This window comes from Balaenoptera ricei, chromosome 14, assembly GCF_028023285.1.
Source record: "Balaenoptera ricei isolate mBalRic1 chromosome 14, mBalRic1.hap2, whole genome shotgun sequence".
Taxonomy (NCBI): Eukaryota; Metazoa; Chordata; class Mammalia; order Artiodactyla; family Balaenopteridae; genus Balaenoptera; species Balaenoptera ricei.
The window spans coordinates 26,961,456-26,980,419 of NC_082652.1; the positions used below are offsets into that span (position 1 = coordinate 26,961,456).

The 18,964-nt window shown below is 49.3% G+C and overlaps 1 protein-coding gene across 3 annotated transcripts in view; it reads right to left on the reverse strand.

The window, feature by feature from the left end:
* PI4KA (phosphatidylinositol 4-kinase alpha) overlaps positions 1–18,964 on the reverse strand; it is a 97,762-nt gene that overhangs the window by 57,439 nt on the left and 21,359 nt on the right. For 2 of the 3 annotated variants that reach the window (XM_059893628.1, XM_059893627.1), the window contains exons 2-11: positions 17,053–17,169; positions 14,081–14,174; positions 11,424–11,512; positions 9,013–9,085; positions 8,217–8,476; positions 7,673–7,739; positions 5,109–5,257; positions 3,507–3,572; positions 1,359–1,455; positions 72–263 (exon numbers count right to left, since the gene is read on the reverse strand). In XM_059893628.1, the coding sequence (XP_059749611.1) occupies positions 72–263; positions 1,359–1,455; positions 3,507–3,572; positions 5,109–5,257; positions 7,673–7,739; positions 8,217–8,476; positions 9,013–9,085; positions 11,424–11,512; positions 14,081–14,174; positions 17,053–17,151 (1,186 nt within the window). In that variant the 5' untranslated portion in view covers positions 17,152–17,169. Of the gene's footprint in view, positions 1–71; positions 264–1,358; positions 1,456–3,506; positions 3,573–5,108; positions 5,258–7,672; positions 7,740–8,216; positions 8,477–9,012; positions 9,086–9,199; positions 10,104–11,423; positions 11,513–14,080; positions 14,175–17,052; positions 17,170–18,964 lie in introns of those variants that run through there. The other variant, XM_059893629.1, reaches the window with a different exon arrangement.

Genomic DNA, 18,964 nt, shown 5'->3' on the forward strand with positions numbered 1-18,964 from the left:
ATCTCCCGTCCTGAGCCCCCTCCTCTCCTCGTAAGCAGAGGACGCGCCAGGCGGTGGCACGGGGAACCCACCCTGCTCGTCCTTCACAGCCCACACCATGAGGTCCACGCAGGCGGCACTGGCCTGGCAGCGCAGCTTCAGGGGGCTCAGCTCACTGTGGGTCCGGTCCACGTCGTGCAGGATCTTCTGGAGCTCCCCCTGGCTGGTGTTGAACTGCTCCAGCACGAAGTCATGGACCTCCTTCACAAAGGAGGTGGGCAGGTCTGCAGGAGGGAGAGCGGGCACAGATTCAGGCTGTGAGCAGCCTTGGTCTTTCCCTTGCGACAGACACCCAGGGACAGGGCGCTGCTGCTGGCTACCATGCTTCCAGGAAGGCCGCCTGGGGCGAGCCGGGACGGGCACGCACGCCAGCCCTGCACACATGCTACCTGACACTCGGAATGGTCACCTCCCAGCGAAATGCGAGCCATGCTTTGTTTTAAGCTGTCAATACACTCAAACCTGAACACGAGACACAACCTGGGGAGTGCCATCACCAGAACTGGTCCGATTAACGAAAAGTACTCCTGTGATACTTTCTAAAAAGGGCGTCAGTTATCAGATGTGGGAAAGCTGGATGCAGCCCGAGGAGGACCCCCTGCACAGGAAGGCACCCAGTCTGCAGCCTCTCCCAGCTCTCGTCCTCGGGCCTGGACAGGGCAGGGGACCCGAGAGACGGCACAGGCACAGGGCAGACTGGCCGAGAAAACCAGCAGCAGCCTGGCTAGGGGAGGCTGCAGGCTCCGGGGTCAGGCCGAGCAGCCAGCACCTGCCGCTTTTCGGGAACCTAGCCCCCATGGTGGCCCCAACCAGGCTCAGGTCTCAGGAGCACTTGGAATCAGATCAGGAAAACAGCTAAGGAGATTATGGGACACCCACAGGACATCATGTGGTCATCAAAGCTCTTGTTTATGAAGCACATTCAGCAACTTAAGGGAAGAGCCTAGGAAAACTGTGTTTAAAACACACAAGAGAGCCTGGAAGGAACTGCTAACTCCGTGTGTGAGCTCCGCTACTTACAAATTATTCTGAGTTGTAAGATCACGACTGCCTCGTTTTCTCATTTTTTTAATGTTTTGAAACATGTAACGCAGACACATTAAACTGTATGCCTGACCAGGGGATCAGGATGACCCCACACGTCCGTGTCAGACATCAGCCGAGGAGACACACCCACCAAAGAGGCTGCGCTGCTGGCAGCACTGGGGGCAGGACGACAGGTGCATGTCCCTCATCGCCTGCTTCTCCTGGGAACGTGTCCACGTTCCTTGCGGACGCTGTGAAGCAGCCCTGGCACAAGGGCAGGACCCCACGCTCACCTTTCATGTAGTACAGAGTGTCCCGCAGCATCTTGAATGTGGCCACGTAGAGGGGGTCGCTGAACGTGCTGTAGTAGAGGTCGGCGCTGGGGTTGGCCTGCGGGTAGAGGCATGGGACGCGTGACTGGCACCGCTGGTCACTGCGGTGACTCCCTCCTCCCTCCTACGCTCACACTGCCCAGAGACGCCTGCGGGAAGCAGCCCCGGGCCCCTGGAGGACGGACCACCTTCTCTCACTGAGGGCTCACCCTCTCCGGGCATCTTTGAACAAGGAGAGTGGGGGTGCAGGAGCCATGGGGCCACGAGACCACATTGCACCCTGTCTCCCTCAGTGATAGACACGACAGCTGGGGCACCTTCGGATTCAGCCTACATTTTGTAACTAAAATTCACTTTAAATTTTCTTTAGCAATCTCATCTAAAATGTGACGCTAGTTTTCTTCTGGGGAAAAAAATTCATCCGAGGTCTAGTGAGTTGAGTAAGATGCTGTTAATTTCTCTGCATATTCAGTCTAGTGCAATGGAAAGGCAAGATTTACAAAAATTCTGACACAGGTAAGCGCGAGTAAGGCGGATGCGGAGGCAAATCCACAGCTGGAAGGGGCCTGCGGGGCGAGGCTGGTGGAGGCCGTGTCCCATGGGCACCGGTGTCATCAGAGGGCGCTGTGTGAATGGCCCTACAGGCACAGTCCTCATAACTCCCTGCGGGGCAGACGTGACACTGGCTGAGGTTAAGGTGACCAGAGGTCCCACCCCAGAGCCAGGAGGGAGGAACCCGGGCGGTGCAGCCCGGCCCCAGGGCCCCAGAGCTGTGTGATGAAGGCCCTGCCAGCCTCTGTCTCCCCGGCTGAGAGCAGGTGTGCCGTGGGTTCAAGGAGAGGGAGTCACATCTGGCACATAATAAGCACGGTCACTGCCAGTGAAGGTGGATGAGGAAGAGGATTATCCTGCGGTGACTCGGGTTCGAGCTTTTTTTTAGCCACAAAACTATTTCTTCAAATGGACATTTACACTAAAGTCCAAATTATGAAACAAAATATGAGAAACTGCTCTGTTCCATGGGGAGAAGGGCCCCAGAGCCCCATGCTCCTGGCATTCCTCTCCCCTCAGGATCCAAGCCACCTCTTCACCACGACGGCACTCGGGCCCAACACGTCTGGCTGCTGTGCCTGCCAGCCCAGCTCTGGCCCTGGCCTCCTGGTCTGCCCAGGGTCACACGACCCCACACCGACAAAGGACACCAGGACACCTCTGAGAGCAAGCACAGTGAGAGCTCAGGCCCACGGGCAGGAGGGCTGCGGACCAGCTGGCAAGTGACCGGCCACACACCTAATGCCCACAGACAGCGGGGTGGAGCGCATGCAGGGCAGGAGCTGCGGCCTGCAGCACAGGGAGGTCCCTGGTGGTTCCCTTCCCGCTTCATAACTGAGCCCCGGTGGTGCCAGGCGCTGCATGTCTTATAATCGGATGAGAGAAAGAACGCCAGGCTTAACAAGGAATCTGAGCCCAGCACATGGCCACAGCAGTCATCAGCCTGGAAATCGGTGATCTCTCTGGACCCTGACAAAAGGGGGCTGACCCAAATGTTCCCAGGGACTTTGAGGTCTCCCAGCAGCGACATTTAATGATTTTATAAATAAAGCTGTGGGCCTTGGTTCCGAACATGCTAAGGACAGAAGATGCCTGAGTACACACCCCTCACACTCACAAGCCAGGGCTTGCAGTGCCTGGACTGATGAGGGGTGTGTACCGAGCCTTGGCAGTGGCTCTGCAGGCACCGTGGGGGCAAGGACCACAATGGAGCAGAGTCGGGGCCCAGGTCGCAATCCAGCTCCCATGCTGACCATGGGACGCGGGCACCAGTTAGTCCTCCCCGAACCTCTGCTTTCACCTGTGAAGTAGAGACCCTGACCGCTGCTCAGGGGCCAGGACGGGGCACCGGTAGGGGACACATCTAAAGGAGCCAGGCACAGGGCGAGCCCTTGGGCGGCAGGTGTGCTGTCGTCACTGGAACGTACGCTGAAGTCTCAGGGCGAGCCTCTCACTCACTCCAGTGGCCCCACCCCACCCACTGCAAACCCTCCCCACTCCCCCCGCACAGGTGTGCCCGGCAGGTGATCTCGGCGTGATGTCCTCAGAGGGACGTACCTCTGTCACGCTGGCTACGACTGCGTCCAGGGACTTGAGAACAGGCTCCTCAACAATCTTCTTCACCTTCAAGGGAAACGAGACCTCGTGAGCACCTGGCACACACGGGGGGAGACAGGAGTGCCAGCTCATTCCACTGCAGAACAAATCGTGCTGACGGATGAAACCACATCACAAGCTCACGGTGAAAAACGGATGGAAATAAGAGGTCAACAATGAGCACATCACTGGAGCCCCAAGGCTCCAATACACACACAAAATGTCCCTAATCCTGCCATCGCCTAGAACTTCTTTCTTACCATAGATGGGAATGAAATAAAAACAGAAAAGGAACCAACTCCCTCAAATCTGGGGACATGAGGTTTCCATTTCCATGAAGCGAAAGCACTGAGACTCCAGGCAAGACTGACTTTTCCCCCCCGAGGCCCCTCCCGGACATGGTAGACCCCCGTCACAGCCGGTCCCCAAGCGCCAGCGACGCCCCCTTCCTGGGCCAGGGCGCTGGCTCTTCTGGGTGCTACAGCGCACACTGCGAATTCCTCACAGGAGCACTGGCCACCCCCACCCCGGCCCCACTCTGTACCAGTGCTCGGGACAGGAAGAACTGTTCTGCCGACCGAGAACCGCCTGAGAAAACTGCCACCACATTACAGTGCTTTAAGGTTATTTTTAAAACATATGGATAATGATAAATGACATGTCAGGAGAAGAAATTTAAAAATGGTTTAGAAGAAAACCTAACCTTGAAAGTTAAAATATACTGAAAAACAAATTCCCCTGAACGACCCAAGACATCCAGCCTTCATCTGGAATCTCTTGACGTGACCGTAAAGAGCTGCTGTCCTGTCGGGACACTGACAGCGTGGCCAGCTCGGGGTGGGGGGGGTCTCAGGACAGCCGGCTACTGAGCAGCTCACCCTGGCTCCACCCTGCCCGCTGACACTGGGCCATCTTCTTGCTTCTCCACCCAAAGCCACCATCTCTGGGCCATTTCTGTTCACACTCCTCACAGGCAAGAGCCACGCCCCCGGCCCCCGCCTCACCCCGACCTTCTTCTTCTCTCTCATTCGTTCCAAAGCAGAAAGCCCTGTCTTTGGAGTCTGTCCTGGCCCACCCGAACCCACCATGCAGCACCCCGGTACGAGCACGGCAATTTCAAGGGTGGGTCACAGGCCCAGCCACTCCAGGACTCAGACAACGGCATCTCTGACGCAACTGCAAAGGTCACACGAAGGTCCCCAGACAGGAAACATTAGCTCTGTATTAATCCAAACAGAGCAGCCCCTGAGCTGGGTCAAGTGAAAGAGCAAGTGGGCTTGGGGTAGGACCACCGCCTGAGCCTGGGCCCTGCCCTTAGCCCTTAAGGTACTTAACACCAACTTCCTCACCTCTAACAAGGGGACGCGTGGCCGCGCCCCATGTGGCGGCTGCAGGGACAAATGAGAACGTGCCGCACAGCAACTCCAAGGATGTGACCCTCCTTCCCTCTTTAATCTGAAAACTGTGACTACCAAGCTGTGCTGTGAAATATAGGCTGACACAACTAGCAATTCCACTGGTTGATACACCCGTGGTCCATCTATCCATCAAGGCTATGCTTACCAGGTTTATGAGTTCCCGGAGCATCTCCAGGGGAATACTGAACTCCTTGTAAGTGATGCCATTGAAAAGAGGAGAAACGGAGAAGCTGGAGCTGATGGTGGAGAAGTAGTAGTCGGGCTCCGGGGCACTCCCATCAGGTAAGTAAGAGGCTGACGGGGCAAAACCAGAAAGTCAGTCGCGGGAGCATGCAACCCAGATACTCCCTCAAGAACCAACAACGGTATCGATTTTGCTTTTGTTTATACTCAAATTCCATGTTTTAATTAAGAAGTAAAGCCTGATATGATTCAGCAATCCCACTCCTGGGCATACATCCAGAGAAAATTCTAATACAAAAAGATACATGCACCCCAACGTTCATAGCAGCACTATTCACAATAGGCAAGACATGGAAACAACCTAAATGTCCATTGACAGATGAATGGATAAAGAAGATGTGGTATGTATACATACAATGGAATACTACTCAGACATAAAAAAGAATGAAATAATGCCATTTGCAGCAACATGGATGGACCTAGAGATCATCATACTAAGTGAAGTAAGTCAGACAGAGAAAGACAAATATCGTTATGATACCACTTATATGTGGAATCTAAAAAAAAATGACACAAATGAACTTATTCACAAACCAGAAACAGACTCACAGACATAGAAAACAAGCTTACGGTTACTAAAGGGGAAAGGGGGTGGGGGAGGGATAAATTAGGAATTTGGGAGTAGCAGATACAAATTACTCTATATAAAATAGGTAAACAACAAGGTCTTACTGAATAACACAGGGAACTATAGTCAATATCCTGTAATAAACCATAATGGAAAAGAATCTGAAGAAGACTATAATATATATGTATAACTGAATCACTGTGTTATATATCAGAAACTAATGCAACATTATAAATCAACTATATTTCAATTAAAAAAAGAAGTAAAAGCTGGATTGCAAATCCTTGGGGAGGGTTGCCTCTCACTGGGGTGTTTCAGGTCAAAGCTTAGGTAGAATCATGTCCTAATATTTTCCACCCAGACATGTGAGAACAACAACAAAAAAAGAATTACACCTTTTTACAGGTTAAGAGCCATGACAGCGGGAGGCAGCTTACAACAGAGGTGGGGGGGCGACAATACTGAGAGGAGCTGAGACGCTGGAGGCCAACACGGTGAAGCCACAGAGGTGGCTGGACAGGGGGTGGGGTGAGGCCAGATTAAAGGGAGCAGGTGGGAAGAAGGTGGGAAGAGGGTGTGTGTGCATGAAATGTGTGTGAAAACTACATAAAACATGTGTATATACAATGTGCATGAACACACATGCTCCATGTATTTTCCATTATATATGCACCTGTGTGACCGGCTTATCTCACTCAGCATCACATCCAGGTTCATCCACGTTGTCACAAATGGCAGGATCTCCTTTCCTAAGGCTGAATAATATTCCTGGAGGGCATTATGCTGAGTGAAGTAAGCCAGCCACAGAAAGAAAAAAACTGCACAATCTCACTTATACGTGGAATCTAAAAATCTCAAAGACATGGGAGCAGAGAGTGTGGTGACCAGGGGTGGGAGGTGGGGAAATGCGGAGATGATGGTTATGCGGGCTGAGTCCAGAGAGCTAATTACACCATGTTGGATGCTAGAAATGCGCTGAGAGAGGAGGTGCTCTAACCACACACGCACACACACAATGGTGACCATGTGAGGAGATGTACAGTTAACGGCTTGACTGCAGTAACCACCTCACCACATTTATGTATATCAAACCATCATGTCGTTCACCTTAAGGACATACCAGTTTATTGTAAAAATAATGATAGTCATAAAAGAAGGCAAGAAGTCTGTGTCCCGGACACACACCACGACATGAGGATGACGTCCTGCATGGCTGACCCAGTGCGTGGTGGACACAAAAGGAGGCAAAAGGCGGAGCTGCAGGGACCACAGGTGTTAAGATTTGGGATTTATGCAGGGGTGTCACTGACAATGGAACGGACAGCGCCATGAGGCGTGGAGGTCTTGTTTCCCCACTTCCTCCCCACAATCTGCATCTTACTTCCCTCGAGGAGAAGGTGAAGGCTATTGTAACAAGTGTCTGACACTGCACAGAGCTGTCACACGAATCAAATTCAGTAAATTACCTGAAAGTCCTTTGTGAACAGCAAATCTCTAAAGAAAGTATTACTCATTAAACATAAGGTACTACACGCAGTCTCATTACAATGTTCTTTAACATTATCCATGTGCTTAATGACCTTAAACAACAAGAAACAAGAGAAGGACCCACCATTAGTATTTCCACCTGAAAAGCAGTGCTTTCACAGGTTAATGTACTAAGATTCAGATGGCAGGCATTTGGGGTCCTGTATAGTATTGTCTGCACTTTTCTCTATGTTTGAAATATTTTTAGATTCAAGTTTAAGAAGTTTAGTCAAAAATAGAAAATAAATGCTTTCTAAAAGCTTGACACTCAAGATGCACAACAGCAGTGTCTGTGTTAGCATCCTCACAGCACAGGAAGGCCCTGTGGACCTCCCCCCTGGGGGCTCGGTCAGCAGAAAGGCGAAGCCCACCTTCGAAGTAGTGAAAGGTGGATCCTCCAGGGGAGCTGGGAGGGGGCACCCCTCGTTCAGGGCTGACCTGAAACACACAACCACACGCACAGGTAAGAAAGGCCAGTCAGACCTCAGTCAGATCCGTCTCAGACACGGCTCCCTCTGCTGGCCAGAGCCCTGGTTCAGCCCCACCTCCTCGCTGAAGCCCACCCTGGCTACAGGTTCTCTACTGTAATTCTAAATTCTTGTGTCTAGCCATATATTCTACACCCGACGACTGAGCCAGATTATTCTCAGTGTTTCGTGTCCCTGTCTTTCTCCATGAGTCAATTACATATTCTCTACAGGCACCAACTGTCTTGCGCTCAGAAAAGAGCTGGCGCCCAAACACTTCCCCTCCCAGGAGATGACTCACTTATAAATCTTAAAAAGGACAAGGGAACCTTTGTATTAAAGAGAACTCTAATGAGAACCTTTCACGTTCCCCAAGTTCCCTCAAACTACACGCGAGTGGGCACCTAACAAGCCCCCGTCCCCTGTCCGCCTGGGTGCATGGCCCCACCTGCGAGATGCTGGACACGCTGCTGGCCTTCCTCTTCAGGGTGCCCTCCTGACACACCGCCAGCAGGTTGCTGGGGAGGATGGAGCGGAAGTCGTTGAAGGACCGCCTCCGCACACCTTCCAGCTCCTCGGGGACGTGGAGGGAATGAGGAGGGACTCTGGGGAAGAGCCTGGACAGGAGGGACTCTTCCGTGTTGCTGTAACGCCCAAATGCGCGGGAGATTCCTATGAGGCACGGGACCGCGTACTTGCAGAGGTATTCTGGAAGGCAGAGGGAAGCCGTGGCGGCACCGCCCGGGGACCTGGGGCCACCCATCTCAGGGCCCCCCACCAGCAAGACCAAGGGCCAGAACTAGCCATGGCAACAGGGGCAAGCCCAGGCGCTGACCGGCAGTATTTTCCATCCATCCTCAACCACGGCTGCAGACACGGCCCGTGGGCGGGAGGTCTTAACCACGCACAGCACCTCCAAATCAGTCCCTCAGCCACGTCACCTGAGCAGGCTCCCTCACAGGACTTAATCAGGGCATTTAGTCCTTCTGGGAGCAGATTGGTAGCCTCACACCAGAGGAAAAATGACCTTCAGACATGTTACAGGTGAGGAAACCCGAGCCCCAGAGGGGGAAGTGGCCCAGCATTCAGGCAGCAGAGCTGTGCTCACGACCCCACGCGGCCTCTCAGCTAACATGCAGCAAAGGTCACGTCCACCAGATACACTGGTTGCAAAGAACAGAAAATCTGAAGACTGGGAAAAGCAAGGGGAAGGAAAATCACAAACAATAAAAAGAAAAACATACCTTTCTCTTGAATCTCCAAGGCCTGGCACATTCCCAAAAGGACATGCAAAACCTGCAAAAGCGCCTCTAAAATCTGGAATAGCCAAGGAAACATAACACACAAACTTATAAACAAAATCAGATAAATATCACAAAATTAATTCAGAACTAGAGGAAGCTTTAGACATTCTCTTGTCCAACCTCATACCTGATCCATAACCCCCTGCACGGAAGCTCTGCCGAGGGGTCAGGCAACAGACCTTCTGCGGACAGAACCCTCCCTCTCTGGCTGGTCCACAGGCCTAACTCTGGAAACAGGTGACAGGCCCCCAATCTCTCTTCACAGCTCAACACCCCTGGTTCTTTCCATCCGTTCCTTATGATTCAAGTCCTTGCTGACGGCCTGCCTGACTTCACTGTAGCTCAGTGTGTAAGAAGCCATCTCCAACTGCAGTGTTCAGACAAAACACACTACTATTCCAGGGATGCTGGGGATCTCCGAGTAATCACCAGACTCAGCACGGACCCCAGACGTCTGTGGACGTGACACTGGCTTTCCAGCAGCCCTTCACACTGCTGGCTCCATGAACTCACAGAGAAATGAAATCCTTAAGTGTCTCTCACACATGCTGCCTCAAGCTGTGCCCCTCCACCCGCAGGGCTGTTACTTTTTTGCCTGTCACTGAGCCCCACAAAAGCTCAGGGCATAAGCTTTAGTTCACCGCGAGGGTCCTCGATTCCCAGCTTGGCATCCAAATCGTCTACAGACGAGACTGACTTGCTTTCAGGATTTTCATCCCCGGTCCTGGCTGGTCCTAGCTGTTCAGCTTCCACCGCAGGGGGCAGGCAACCAGAGACTCCTGCCGGGTGCCCCTGGGGTGGTCCTTCAGGTGGCTCTGCAAACCCTGCCCTCGGCTACACTGCTGACCAAGGATGTCAGGAGAGGCGTGGTCCAGGCCCTGATGAAGAGCACCCAGACCGAGTCCCTCTCACTTCCCCCGCTTCCAGTCTTGGGGAATCCAGGCAGAAAAATGAAGTTGGTCTGAGGTGACTTGTTCATCACCAAACTGCTCACGTTTTGCTAGTGTCAAATGATGAGGAACAGTGAGGACCTGGAAAGCAATGTTTTGTCCATTTCACATATTAAAGTTATGCCACCATCCTCTGTGGTGACCTATTTCAATAGGTGTTACTGGTAGAAAAGCCCTGTTAGCTTTTTTTTTTTAATTTTTAATTTTTATTTATTTATTTATTTATAGCTGTGTTGGGTCTTCGTTTCTGTGCGAGGGCTTTCTCTAGCTGCGGCAAGTGGGGGCCACTCTTCATCGCGGTGCGTGGGCCTCTCACTATCGCGGCCTCTCTTGTTGCGGAGCACAGGCTCCAGACGCGCAGGCTCAGCAATTGTGGCTCACAGGCCTAGTCGCTCCGCGGCATGTAGGAACTTCCCAGACCAGGGCTCGAACCCGTGTCCCCTGCATTGGCAGGCAGATTCTCAACCACTGCACCACCAGGGAAGCCCCGTTAGCTTTTTAAATAATATGTGATTCTAACATATCTAGTTACCTCTTTAGCCAACCCACAAGTAAATAAAGAACCTAAACTAAGAAAGAAGGGTGGAGACCAACATAATGGCAGAAATAGGGACACAGAATTTACAGTGTGATAGTAAGTAAAGAGATTTTAAAAATTAAAAAAGATACAGGGGGGCTTCCCTGGTGGCGCAGTGGTTAAGAATCCGCCTGCCAAAGCAGGGGACACGGGTCCGAGCCCTGGTCCAGAAAGATCCCACATGCTGTGGAGCAACTAGGCCCGTGTGCCACAACTACTAAGCCCGCGCTCTAGAGTCCACGAGCCACAACTACTGAGCCCACGTGCTGCAACTACTGAAGCCCGTGCGCCTAGAGCCCGTGCTCCGAAACAAGAGAAGCCACCACAATGAAAAGCCCACGCACCACAATGAAGAGTAGCCCCTGCTCGCTGCAACTAGAGAAAGCCCCCTTGCAGCAACAAAGACCCAATGCAGCCAAAAATAAATAAATAAATAAAAGGAGAGAAATATGAAATACATTTAAGTAACATTTCCAACAAAATAAACTAAAACTAAAAACACTGGAGCACTTGAAGGAACGGCTCCAGCTTTCCAGAAAATCTTCTCCTATGAACGTCAGTCCCCAGCATGGAGGCAGGAGGACGCGTGGCCTTTTGCTGCCCACCTCACAGGGCAATTGGGAAAGCTGAACGAGATAAGACTCGGGAGGTCAGCAGGGGACTAAGCACTGCAAGCAGGATTTAACATTTCTCATGTGTGTTACTAACAGTATGAAATAAATCAACATAAACAATCCAATCACTTTTTTTTTTTTTTTTTTCCTGTCATCACTTTGGGACTCTCGGATCTTACAGAAACACACACTGAGTCAACGCACACTTACCTCATCCCTGAGGGAAGGGTCCCTATAAGCCACGTCAGACAGCAAAGTGACCAAGCAGAAGCTGAAGCTCTCGGCCACCGGGAGGGTGCCTGGAGGCAGAAAGACAGGAATCGGATCATCACACTGACCAGCCACCCCATCTGGCTGTTCCCTCTCACACGGCTGCCAAGGAACTACTTACAGTGGAGGCCGCCCTCTTCAGGATGAGCCTCCAGAGGACAGATAACGGGCCCAACGTGTTTGCTGAGAAACACCCCTGCCTTCCTTGTAATAAAATGTTTTGGTTCAAGAAATTGAAATGTTTGCTGAGCCAATTTATAGTCTGAGATTACAGAGCCTCTCAACATGACAGATTCCATGTTTTATTCCCGACCTAAATAAAATTGGGAAATCAATCTTGGTAAGACTATGGGAGATGTTTCATGGAGGCTAACTGTCAAATACCAGTTACTATCACTTTAAACTGAATTAATGTTTTTTTTTTTTCCTTTTTTCTTCTGACAGGTGGAGAAAATCCTCAGAAGAGCACCCAGAGATGTGCTCTACTCCTTGTAGGTTTTTAAGCCCTTCCCCGACTGAGCCTGCCAGTATGGAGATTCTCAGGAGCAGAGCCTCAAGGTCAAGAAGGGAGCACTACAAAAGACCACAAGTGAAGCACCACTTCTGTCAAGTGCACTTTGGGAAGGTTAGACCTGCTGCCAAGGAGGTCCGATCACTATTAAACATTTAACCAATTTTGAACGTTGAGCACTGACTCAAAGACACACACACACACAGAGCAGACGACCGCTGCGTGTCTACTTCCGCACATGTGATTCTGAGACGCAGCTCTAGGTCCTTCACAAGCTTGAGTGTGGCCGGAACCACCAGGAGGGCTTGCTGAAATGCAGTCTGCCTGACTCCCGGGCCCAGAGTTCCTAACTCAGTAGCTCCAATGTGGGGTCTGAGAATCTACCTTCTGACAAGTTCCCAGGGGTGCTGATGCTGCTGGTCCAGGGATGGCCCTTTAAGAACTACTGCTATGGGGTTTATCAAAGCATAAGTGATATTGCCTTAATAGAAACTAGGAGACTGAAATATTACCCAATAATTGGAAATTTATATATCTCTAACAATTTTTTTTTTTATATAAACTTATCTATTTTTTATTTATTTATTTTTGGCTGCATTGGGTCTTCGTTGCTGTGTGCGGGCTTTCTCTACTTGCGGTGAGTGGGGGCTACTCTTCGTTGTGGTGCATGGGCTTCTCACTGTGATGGCTTCTCTTGTTGCGGAGCACTGGCTCTAGGCATGCAGGCTTCAGTAGTTGTGGCTCGCGGGCTCTGGAGCGCAGGCTCAGTAGTTGTGGTGTATGGGCCCAGTTGCTCTGCAACATGTGGGATCTTCCCGGACCAGGTCTTGAACCTGTGTCCCCTGCATTAGCAGGCAGATATTTAACCACTGCGCCACCAGGGAAGTCCCTAACAATGTTTAAATAATGCTAAAAAATTCATTCGAATGAGTCCAAGTATATAGAAGTGATATTTGTTTTGAAATAAAATAGGATCAACACTTTCTAGTATTCTACTTCTCCCCAAATTAGATAACAATGGTGGACACAGATGTTTCACTTTTCAGCAATGGTCTATTTAATATGTAGTCTTTCAAATTCCAGGACACCTGCATAATTTGGGGTCTGTCAGCTTTAGGTACAGTAAGTCACCAGAAATGTTGAAAACCCAAAGGGCAAGAGGAACACGGGCAGGCACAAGCGGATGTTCATGAGGACAGCCCAGTCTCCAGCAGACTGAGCCCACCTGACAAATTCAGGCCATGCCACCAACAGAAAGGACAAGGGCCTTCTTTGCAGGCACCAACCCCCCGCTAGATCTGAAGGTGGGGGCCTTGGACCTCAGAGAGAGATTACAAGGAAACTTCAGTCTCATGGGTCATGAACTCTGAAATGCTGGAGATCTTCCAAGCTGATTTTGGAGTCTTGGGAATTCCGTTTACAAGATCATGAGTGTTATAAGCGTTTAGCACAATGCCTGGCATGTAGGGGACCTATGTAAATACTTCGGGAGGGACAGGAGGAAGAAGGCAAGGAGGGAGGAAGTGAGGGGAGGGCAGTGGAGGGGAAGAGAGAAAAGATTATCTAACTTTCTCTTTGACCTTAAAGAGAGATCAGTATCAAACACAAGTTAAAAAGAAATACACATGAATTTATTCCATTTGCAAAGATGCAAAGTTCAGTGGAAATTTAGCAACATCAACAAAGTGATAAAACTACTGACAGTGGACATGGTGGTTGAGTCCCAAACTCCCATCTCAGCCCTCCTTTCTGGGCAGCCACCAGGCCATCTGGAGAACTGATCTCACTGCAGGGTGAGCCTCTCCATCTGAGGCAACAGACCAGCTCAGGGACAGCAGGGGACCCAGGGCAGCCAATGGGACATGAGAAAAGGTTCCTGAGGGTCCCTGTGGTCCTGCTCAGCCCCGCTCGTCCCGCCCAGGGCTCTGGGCAACGTGAGAAAGCGCTAGTGCTGCAGGCACAGGAGTGGAACCAGTTAGAAGCATCCTAACTGCCGCGTTAGTGTGATTAAACATTCAATCCTCACAGACGGGGAACACACAGACAGACGCTTCCTCGCATTCAGGGAAACTTTAAGCAAAACTACCTCTGCCTTTCCGAGCTGTGCTTTCTTCTACCCAATACACTTTGGGAAGACCTTTAAGAAGTCGAAGAAGGTAAGGAACCACGGAATCTTTGTGCTAAAAAAAAAAAAAAAAAAAAAAAATTACATTTAATTAAGTACACGACTGGTAGCTTTTTAGCACAGACTGAGCCCAAAACAAAGCACATCCACATCCTGATCATCTCAGAGAAGGGCGTTTGCACAGCGTCGCACCCTTCCTGCTGCACATGGCGGGCAGCGTCCCTCTGGCCAACAGGAAGGCCGACACCTGCCCTCTGCTGCTCAGTGTCCAGCCTGGCTCTGGCCTCCAGAAGAAGACACGTGTGCACACACTCAGAACTGCCTCCTGCCAGGTGTTTAAAGTCCCCAAACCCAAACCTCAGGACCACATCCTCCAGACTGGAGAGCAGCTTACCAACTTGGTGATGCTTCTTTCTGTTGTTCACGGCCCTTGTGCTCTTCCCTTCCTTTCTTAAATTTTCGGCTTCATGTTTCCTTTTGCTCCTCTCAAACTGAGCATTAGACTTTATAGCCAATGTTAGCCAATGGAAAAATTACTTTCATCTAGTTTCCAAACTAGCCAATCAGCATAGAGTTCATAACCTTCCACTACTAGCTCTCCTGGCTATCTCCCTACATGCGGCTGCCCCCGTGAAGGACAAGTGTGCTCCAGAGAAGGGGACACTATCTGATGTTCTGAAACGCTGAAAAAACATGTGGCTTTGAAAACATGGTTGCAAATTCTGCCACACTCCTTTCACCAAAAGGCAGAGTCAAATTCGCGTCCCCTGAAAACAGGGCTGCCTTGGTGACTTGCTTCTAGTGTACAGTCAGACCTCTGTATCCGAGGGTTCCACGTCCGTGGATACAAAGAGCCGACAGTACTACACCATTTTATATGGAAGACTGGAGCATCCTCGGACTGTGGTACCTGCAAGGGGTCCCGGAGCCAATCCCCCGAAGATGCCGAGGGATAGCTGCGTGTAGAAAGTAGAATGAACGAGCCTGACTTCCCAGGCTAGCTCAGAGGTGGCAGAGCCACTTCCCCCGGCTCTTTCTCAGGACACGCACTCTTGCAACCCAGACACTATGCTGTGACAAAGTGACACAGCCCAGGCCACACGGGGAGGCCATGCACATAGAAGGGTCCTGGCCAAGAGCCCCAGAGAAGGTCCAGCCAGCAGCCAGGATCACCCCACACATGTGGGGGAGGGGCCTTCAGGTGACTCCAGGGCCAGCCTTTGAGACACCCCAGATGACACCAAATGGAGCAGAGACTGGGATCTTCTGAGCACTGGCTAAATTGCAGATTCATGAGCAAAAACCTCCGCCAAACAAAACCAACTAACTTTGGGGTAATTAAGCCACCAACTTTGGGGTAATTTTTATGCCACAGCAGGTAACCAAAATAAATAGAGAACCTTCTTTAGTGAAAACAAAACCATTTTTCCTGTGCAACAATTGCCCAGGGAACTGGTGTACTAACACACACAAGACCCCAAAGGGGCCGCACACCAAGACCCTGCAGAGAGGGAGCGGCCCGGGCTCTTCCCCACACACCCTGCAATGGTGTCACCACCACTGCTACTCTGGCCACGGCTGCCGCCAGGGCAGCCCACTAACTGGGCACGAAGGAGGCCAGTGCCAGCGCCCACCCGGGATGGAGGAAAGGAACACAAACTCCAGGTGGATCACGAGAAAGTTGGTCCCTAGGCGCAGGGGCCGGCAGACACCGGGCTCCTCTCCTGGTGTCCGTGATGCCCCCGGCTTCCTGGGAAGATCAGGCTGACTGTGAGTCCCATGGGACAGCCGCTGCCACCCCTGCCAACCCCTGACCCGGAACCCAAACCACAACAAAAGTAACTTGTACTCATCTCTTCCCTGCCATCTGAAAAAACCCGATACACGTATTAGGGGCTCACAGGTAAATCCAGCAAGTGATGTGTTTGCCAAAGATAGTTTCAAGTAATACTCATTCGAATAGCAGTAGTTTCTTACACAGTTTTTTGAAAATTTATTTTCCTCTCTTTATTTTTATATTTAAATTTAAATAGGACCTGGCAAATAGAAAATGATTGTCTTTATTTTCACATTTATAAATAAATAGGAAGAAGAAGAATTAAAATGCAGCTTATGCATCTAATCTTGGTTTTTCGTGTGGCCTTGATCAGATAACCTATTTAATTTTTGAAATACTTCTCTAAAATTAAAATGCTTATTTTTTTTCAAATGTATAAATACTCTGTCAAAAATATTAATTCTTATTGAAGTAAAATTTCCAGGACATGCAAGCTAACTTTTTTAGATGAATAAAAACTCAAATAGCTGACATCTTTATTTTTTTAACATAGGACGATTAAACTTGGAATTTTAAAAAATGATTTTCGGCAATGATAAAAATAAACAGATAAAAGATTCTGTATCCAGTGACTGAGCATTTGCTTCAATTAGCCTTGGTAAATACTAAAAAATGGCCATTTTTTGTTGTAGTGACAACACTGGTTTGTAAATCACCTTTAAAAGGCACATTAACATGTACTCTAAAACAATTTATATCTATCATAGTTTTGAAAAAGACTGTTATATCACAATTATCTCAAAGAACACTGTCCTTTTGGAAGGAAAAGAAGTGGTTACTCTGAGTCTGGCTCCCGAGCGTTTTGCCTGAGGTTTAAAATCAAGTCTACTCTGGAGGGTACGTGGTTACTTCACAAAGCACTCTAACTTTCTGGCGAAAACAAAAACCGCACCTTCCTGAGGACATGTCCATAGAGGTCTCATTCCCACCAGTTCTGCTCCCTCCCCATCACTCGCCCTCAGCTGACCACTTCCACCAGGTAGGTTCGAGAGCGCTCCTCTAGGCCTGATTTAGGAGAATAAAGTAGGCACAAACTTAAACCCTAACTGCACCCTCTTTTGCACGCAGAAACACTTTTAATTTAGCCAAGTCCTACCTGTAGATCAGATTCAATGAGAAAAATGCCCAATGCAATCACCGCGTCTCTCCGCCTTTCATCCAACTGGAAGATGCCATGGAAATCGACTGGGCACATACACAGCAGCTTCTGGACCTAGAAAATGAGACCAAACAAACAAACAAACAAAAAAAGCCCATAGCTTAAAAATATATAAACCCACACTCAGATAAACCAGTACCAAAAAGCCCAGCGAATATATACAACAAATAAGTCATTTTTTTCCAATCAAAAGGTCATAAAAAGGACACCTCCAGCCTCTGAAATGATGGTATACACACCCCTCCAAGGAACCTGGACCAAGAGCTGAAAGGCTGTGTCCATGGAGGCGGTAAAGCACGATGGCTAACGTCTGCCCTTAGGTGTCAGGGCAGTCCAGGGTCCCCACTTCCCAGTGGTGCCCATGAGCAGGTTATGAAAATCTACAGGTAAGCTACCTATAGTCACAAGGCCTCCCCTTAGGGCTCTTTAAACATTAAATGTGTGTAAAGCACTCAGAACTGTGCGGGGCACACAGTACGTGCTCAGTAAACAATATATATTGTTACTGGACGTGGCATGGTGGCAGGCAGAGGGCAGCAGGCAGGCAGTCAGCAATTTCCTGAATAAATAGAAACACTAGGATTATCGTCAGAACAAACCAACAGTAAATGTCTGTCATAAAAGAACTAAAAATCAGGATTTATTATGAAAAGGAAATCAGGTGATGCCAATCTTGAAAATCTCTGCCAGAGCAAGCTCTGAAGAGAGCTTTAAGATACACCAGGAGGCCCTAACCTTGCTGTCCCATGGACCCAATGAGAAGTCTCTCACTGACATTCACGTGGTCTGGTGGGATGTTCTAATAGCAAAGGAAATGGAAGCCAGTGATCGCCATTTGCCCTGAAAATGCATCAGTCAATTACCACTGTAATTTTTTATAGAAAGTAATTTGCTGTTGTTCCCCTCAGATTTTAAAGGGGCAAATACAAGAGGACAAATTGAAACTGGCGAAGATTATGTAAAATACTTTCACCCCAGTGTTGTGTATACTAATTGAAACTCTGAAACAATCTAAACATTTAACATTTAGGAAAATAATCATGATCAACCACTTGATCAAATATTAGGTTAAACCCTAACTGCTGATATTCAACCATTTTTGACCTACAAAAACAATGCTTTTGTAAAGTTTAACCTAAAGTTACAGACATTAAAAATGGCATTTTTCTATGACTAAGCAGTGACACAGAACAACGTTCTAAATGTTCTATAAGCTCACGAAAGGAATGATCTGAATTACATACAGAAAAAATGCTGGAAGAAAATACATCAGGGAGTTCCCTGGCAGTCCAGTGGTTAGGACTCAGCGCCTTCACTGTCGTGGCCCAGGTTCAATCCCTGGTCGGGGAACTAAGATCACGCAAGCCATGAGGCGTGGCCCAAAATATACATATATGTATATGTGTATATATATGTGTATGTATATATATATGTGTGTATATATATATAATCAAAGCGTTAATAGTTTTGAGAGATAGGATGACCAGAGGTGAGACATTTCTTCTTCATGCTTTTTTTTTTTTTTTAATTTTTTATTTATTTATTTGGTTACATGGGGTCTTAGTTGTGGCAGGCAGGCTCCTTAGTTGCAGCACATGGGCTCCTCAGTTGTGGCACGCGAACTCTTAGTTGCGGCATGCATGTGGGATCTAGTTCCCTGAGCAGGGATCGAACCCGGGCTCCCAGCACTGAGAGCGCATAGTCTTATCCACTATGCCACCAGGGAAGTCCCCCATGCTTTTTTATATTTGCCAAAATATGTTCAAAAGGAAAATATTTCTTGTGTAATCAGAAAAAACATACAGTAGGTTAAAATAAAAATATATAGGGGCTTCCCTGGTGGTGCAGT